A 6000-nucleotide genomic window follows, 5' to 3' on the forward strand; every position below is an offset into this window, starting at 1 on the left:
GCGTTGGTACAAGTCACATTTCTAGAGGACACATTTGGTTTCTCCTCAACAAAAACGCTGCCTCTTCACAAAATTTCCCAGGCTCTTCCCACTGAAATCTTAACCAGGAAAAACAACAAAACCCCACAACTTTCCATTTGTAGGACCACAAAAATACAAAGGGAGTTAAATCCATTGATCTGGACAAAAAATCAGAGGATTATCAACAAGGGACATTTCCTCATGCTTGGCAGCAGCTAGTACCTTTTAAAAATTACAACACACCAGCCAAACAAGCTTTACTATCTCTGAACCAGACACGCTGTGTGGCTAAGCTGACACAAGCAACCTGATCAAGGATCACTATGGCAGGAGTTCACATGGATGTAAAACTGAAACAGATAGCAACGATCATTAAACTTCCAGTGGACCACAAAACTTCAGTGGGGAAGGAGACAAGCAGAGGGATGTGGGCATTTTCCAACACCCCGATAACTAAAACCGGCAGAAGTGTGAGGGGAAAAAGAAGGTGCTCATTTCTCGATCACAGAAAGGACTGGCTACAAGTTGTGTTTCTGCTCTGCTGGGTCCTTTCTTGTCTGGTTGAAGAAACAAATCTGCCTTTCAAAGCTAGGTCTCGGCTTGCTCAAGTCTTACCTAGGACGATGGTACCTTTTAACACCCTTTCTGGACACATCATCCTGCTTAAAATATGCCAATGTGCCTCCTTAAAAAAAAAAAAAAAAAAAAAAGCAACTGGCACTTGCTGTTACAACAGCTACGCAAACCAGCTAGGACCTAATCATGTTAGGAGTGGAAAAGCCCAATTAGAGCCCCAGAGAGAAACTAAACAGTAAACAGAAATTCAGACAAGACCTACCTGGAAACAATTCATCATCCAGTGAAGAATTTAGACAGGGGTCTGGTGAAAATGTACGTTTGATCAGGTGAAAAGACAGCAGTGTCTTCATCACCAAGCCTCCTGGCGTGGGAAGTGAGACTGGGAGGGACAGGGGTGACCGGGAGCCGGCTTTTACACGGGGCGGGGCTAAGGATTCCCATCCCAGCCTTTGTATACTACTGCCTTTCGGCGTGGTTTGCATAAATGAACGTGGGGCTCGTCTGTAGTAGTGGCTGCTTCCACCAGGTCCAAGAACGGATCATCTTCGTTGTCCTTTAAACCATCGGAAGGTGACATAACAGTGAGAAAGATGTTAATAATAACAGCGAGCCCTCACTGAGTACTCGCTATGTACTAGGCCCTGTAGGGCAGGAGTTCATTTAATACGACAGCCTAATGAGGTAGGGACCACCGTCATCCCCTCTTTCTGGATGAGGAAAGTAAAACAGCAACTTCTTGTTCAAGGACAAAAAGCTGGTATGTGTTAGAACCAGGACTTGCACTTGGCTCCAGACACAGTGTCCAGACGGGCACAGAAAAATCCCTACTTAGGAATCACTGGCTCCTCCCTTCACCTGGGCGATGATCCTAACTCTGGTGCCCTTCGCAGGGACTCCGCACCGCACGAGGTGTCAACTCTGCCAATACAGCCTGCACGAGAGCACGTCTTCCCTGCAGCCCGCCTCCTTGAGTTTTATGGGACACTGGTGGTGACACTATGCCCAGGTGTGCCAAGAAGCCCCAGCCGCACTGGGGCGGTGCCGGGGACGGCTGGACGCTGGCTTCCTCTTGGGACATGGTCGCTCTGGAGTTCCCAGTCTACTTCCCTATAGAGAGGGGTCACCCCATGCAAGCAGGGGGGAACACCACCGAGAGCTGGAGGGCTGAGGCCACTCAGCACGCACGAGAGCTGCTCTGGTTTCACAGATCCGCTCAGAAAGTGGTCTTAGCAGAGACAGCAACCGGGAAGAAAGGCAGCATCGCCTTGTCCCTGCACCAAGCCACTGTTAATGCCACTCGACGGCAAGGGGCAGGAGCCCTGTGTCTGTGTGGAGAAGGAAGGAGAGGAGAGGAAATGGACCGGCTCCAGGAGCCACCCACCACATCCACCCGGCCCTGCGCCAACACCTTTGCAGCTCTCACCCTGGGAAGCCCCAGCACTCGCTCTGCAGGCCCCCGCAGCAGCGCGTCCAACAGCGCTGGAGACTGAAGCCAGCGCCTGTGGGTCCCGGTTCCACCCCTGGGCTGCCACAAGGCTCCCCGAGGCTCCCCTGGCAGGAGGATGTGGGGCACGAGACTTAAGCTGTGCGTCGGGAGGGCGCCCGGCTCACCTGGCCCCCAGGCTTCTCCAGGAAGCCTCCTCAGATTCCCTGTGGGGCCCGTGGGTGAGCTTCCAGGGAGGCTTTCCCCAAGCCGGCACTACACGGACACGTGCTCCAGCTGGAGGAGGGGCCCTGGCTCGGCGGGCAGGGGGCAGGGGACCCCGAGGGTGCGGGCGAGGCGCGGCTCTGTCGCCCTGCCCAGGGGGCCGCTGCCTCATTCCGGGGCCAGCGGAGCCGCCCGGAGCTCGGACAAGTGGGGGTGCCGGCGGGGTGCAGCCTGGGAGCCCCAGGGCCCGAGGCTGTTCCTGCAAAACACGGAAGAGGGAGAGCGAGGGGGGACCCAAGTTAAGCGAGCGCCGCGTGATGGGCGCAGCCCCGCCGGGCCCGGGTGCCGGCCGCGGGGCGCGCAGCAGAAGGGGCAGGGGGACCCCGGCGACCCCCCTCCCCCTCCCCCTCCCCCTCCCCCCCCCGCCCAAGGGCGGCCCCACCCGCGGGGCCTCCGAGCCGAGCCGCACGGCCCGATAACCTTGTCCCCCTCCCCGGCGGGGAAACCGAGGCGCCCGCAAACCGCCCGGCGAGCCCCGCCGAAGTTCCCCGCGCAGCCCGATGCCGCGCTCGGCCCCGGCCTCACCTCGCGAAGCGCATCGTCAACGCGGCCGAAGGGGCGAACCCGAGACGACACGAGGGCGGCCGGGGCGGGACGGCGCAGGGGCAGGGGCAGGGGGCCCGGGGCGCGCCCCAGACGCCCCCAGACGCCCAGACGCCCGAGCGCCCCGCCGCAGCCCGGGACGGAGGAGGCTCCGCGGCGGGCGGGCTCGCGGGTCGGCGGCCGCGAGGGGGCGGGGGCGGGGGCGGGGGGGGGGGCGGGGGGGGGGCCGGGAACTTCTGGCCGCGCCGCGCGGACCCCGCCGCCCCCCTCCCCCCCCTCCCCTCCCCTCCGCTCCCCTCCCTCCCCTCCCCTCCCCTCCGCTCCCCTCCCCGCCCCTCCCCCTTCCCCCCCGCCCCGGGCGCCCGGCGGGGGGCGGCTCCCGCGTCCCTTTCTTCGCCCCGCGGCGCCCGGGGCGCGACCCCCGAGGCGGCCGCCACTCACCATATTACAGATGGAGGCGATGTTTCGGACAGTCATTAGTCTAAAGGTTGCAGCGACCCCGCACCGCCATCTTTACAGGGTGAAAACGGGGCTGGCCATGGTGGCGCGGCGGGGAGGCCGGCGGGAGGGCGGGACGCGGCCTGGGGCCGGCGGGCGGCGGGGCTGGGAGACGGAGGCCGGCGGGGAGGGCGGAGGAGGCGGAGGGGGAGGCGGGGGCGGGGCGGGGCGGGAGGCGGGAGGCGGGAGGCGGGGACGGCGGAGCGAGGGAGCCTGGGCCGCGGCCGGCGGCGCGGGGAGGAGGGGCGGCCCGAGCGAGCCCGCCGCCTGCAGCCCGCGCCCCGAGCGCCCCCGCCCGAGCGCCCCGAGCGCCCCCCCGCGTGCAGCAGGCGCCCCGGGCGCACCCCGAGCCCCCCGCCGCACCCCGAGCGCCCCTACCCCCAGCGCCCCCTGCCGCACCTCCGCCCGGAGGTCCCCAGCGCACCCCGAGCCCCCCGCCGCACCCCGAGCGCCCCTACGCCCAGCGCCCCCTGCCGCACCTCCGCCCCGAGGTCCCCAGCGCACCCCGAGCCCCCCCGCCGCACCCCGAGCGCCCCTACCCCCAGCGCCCCCTGCCGCACCTCCGCCCCGAGGTCCCCAGCGCACCCCGAGCCCCCCCGCCGCACCCCGAGCGCCCCTACGCCCAGCGCCCCCTGCCGCACCTCCGCCCCGAGGTCCCCAGCGCACCCCGAGCCCCCCCGCCGCACCCCGAGCGCCCCTACCCCCAGCGCCCCCTGCCGCACCTCCGCCCCGAGGTCCCCAGCGCACCCCGAGCCCCCCCGCCGCACCCCGAGCGCCCCTACCCCCAGCGCCCCCTGCCGCACCTCCGCCCCGAGGTCCCCAGCGCACCCCGAGCGCCCCCCGCCGCACCCCGAGCGCCCCTACCCCCAGCGCCCCCTGCCGCACCTCCGCCCCGAGGTCCCCAGCGCACCCCGAGCCCCCCCGCCGCGCCCCGAGCGCCCCTACGCCCAGCGCCCCCTGCCGCACCTCCGCCCCGAGGTCCCCAGCGCACCCCGAGCCCCCCCGCCGCACCCCGAGCGCCCCTACGCCCAGCGCCCCCTGCCGCACCTCCGCCCGGAGGTCCCCAGCGCACCCCGAGCCCCCCCGCCGCACCCCGAGCGCCCCTACGCCCAGCGCCCCCTGCCGCACCTCCGCCCCGAGGTCCCCAGCGCACCCCGAGCCCCCCCGCCGCACCCCGAGCGCCCCTACGCCCAGCGCCCCCTGCCGCACCTCCGCCCGGAGGTCCCCAGCGCACCCCGAGCCCCCCCGCCGCACCCCGAGCGCTCCCGCCCGAGCGCCCCGAGAGCCCCAGCCGCGTGCAGCAGGCGCCCTGAGCGCACCCCGAGCCCCCCCGCCGCACCCCGAGCGCCCCCGCCCCGAGGCCCCGAGCGCCGCGTTCTGTCCCGCTCCCCGGCTTCGGGCAGCAGCGCGGGGCCAGGCCCTCGGCGGCGGGGGCCCGCGGGGAACCGGGGACCGCCCGGGGCGCCGGGCGCCTGCAGGGGCCGCGCGGGCTGCGGGGCGGGGCGGGGCCGGGCGGGGACCAAGCCTCTTCCTTCCCGCCGCCGGGCCCCGCAGCAGCCCCGGGATCCCCCGGGGGGCGTCCGACCTTGGGGGGGGGCCGTGGAGCGAGCGGGGTCGGGCCAGCCCGGGAAGGGGCGCCGCGAGGGGAGGGGATGGGGTCTGCGCCAGGGGAGGCCAGCGACGCGCTCGGGGGAGCCAAGGAGCGACTGCGACCCACACAGACCCGAGACCGGGAACCCAACTTTTCCGCATCTCAAAAGGGGCCTCTCTCTCTCTCTCTCTCTCTCTCTGGGACCCAGCCTCATGAGGCTTGGAGAAGGGGGTGCTCTTGGTTTATGCACATTTCCAGCAGAAAAGGTCGTGGCTCAAAGCGTGAAGCCCCACGGTTGAGCCCATTTGGCCCACTCCGAATGTGAAGCAGTTGTACAAAGTTGCACTTCAGTGCTTCCTTTCCTTTTTTTCTTTTTCTTTTTTCTTTTCTTTTAAGATTTTATTTACTTATCTACGGGAGACCCACAGCGACAGAGGCAGAGATACAGGCAGAAGGAGAAGCAGGTGTCTTGCCAGGAGCCTGTCGCAGGACTGGATCCCACAACCTGGGATCACACGACCTGAGCCAAAGGCAGATGCTCAACGACTGAGCCCCCCGCCCCCCCCCCCCAACCAGGCTGCAGGGTAGTGCTTTCAACAGAAATGTTCTGGGATCCCTGGGTGGTGCAGCGGTTTGGCGCCTGCCTTTGGCCCAGGGCACGATCCTGGAGACCCGGGATCGAATCCCACATCGGGCTCCCGGTGCATGGAGCCTGCTTCTCCCTCTGCCTGTGTCTCTGCCTCTCTCTCTCTCTGTGACTATCATACATAAATAAATAAAAAATTAAAAAAAAAAGAGAGAAGTTCTGCGAGGGGAACCCGCGATCATTCTTAAACCACCGATACATTAATGACAAACTAAATTAGAGGATAAACTGATAATTTGAAGGTAGCTTTTTTTTCTGACATACTGGGAAAATATCACGCTCCCTAGCCTCCATTATTTACGAAGTGTTACTGGTGTCAGGTACTGCAGGCCATTGATTGCCGATATCTTCGGACCTGGGGTGTAGAGGAAAGACAACTGCTGAGTGAAGTTCTCTGGGAACTTGTTGGCTCTA

The 6000-nt window shown here is 65.8% G+C and overlaps 1 protein-coding gene across 4 annotated transcripts in view; it reads right to left on the reverse strand.

The window, feature by feature from the left end:
- USP46 (ubiquitin specific peptidase 46) overlaps positions 1-3453 on the reverse strand; it is a 59846-nt gene extending 56393 nt beyond the window's left edge. The window contains exons 1-3 of one of the 4 annotated variants that reach the window (XM_041725676.1): positions 3293-3341; positions 2212-2507; positions 860-1153 (exon numbers count right to left, since the gene is read on the reverse strand). In XM_041725676.1, the coding sequence (XP_041581610.1) occupies positions 860-877 (18 nt within the window). In that variant the 5' untranslated portion in view covers positions 878-1153; positions 2212-2507; positions 3293-3341. Of the gene's footprint in view, positions 1-859; positions 1154-2211; positions 2508-2833; positions 2973-3292 lie in introns of those variants that run through there. The other 3 variants (XM_041725677.1, XM_041725679.1, XM_041725675.1) reach the window with 3 other exon arrangements.
- Between the last annotated feature and the right edge of the window lie 2547 nt (positions 3454-6000).

The sequence above is a fragment of the Vulpes lagopus genome, chromosome 12 (genome assembly GCF_018345385.1).
Source record: "Vulpes lagopus strain Blue_001 chromosome 12, ASM1834538v1, whole genome shotgun sequence".
NCBI classification, from domain to species: Eukaryota; Metazoa; Chordata; class Mammalia; order Carnivora; family Canidae; genus Vulpes; species Vulpes lagopus.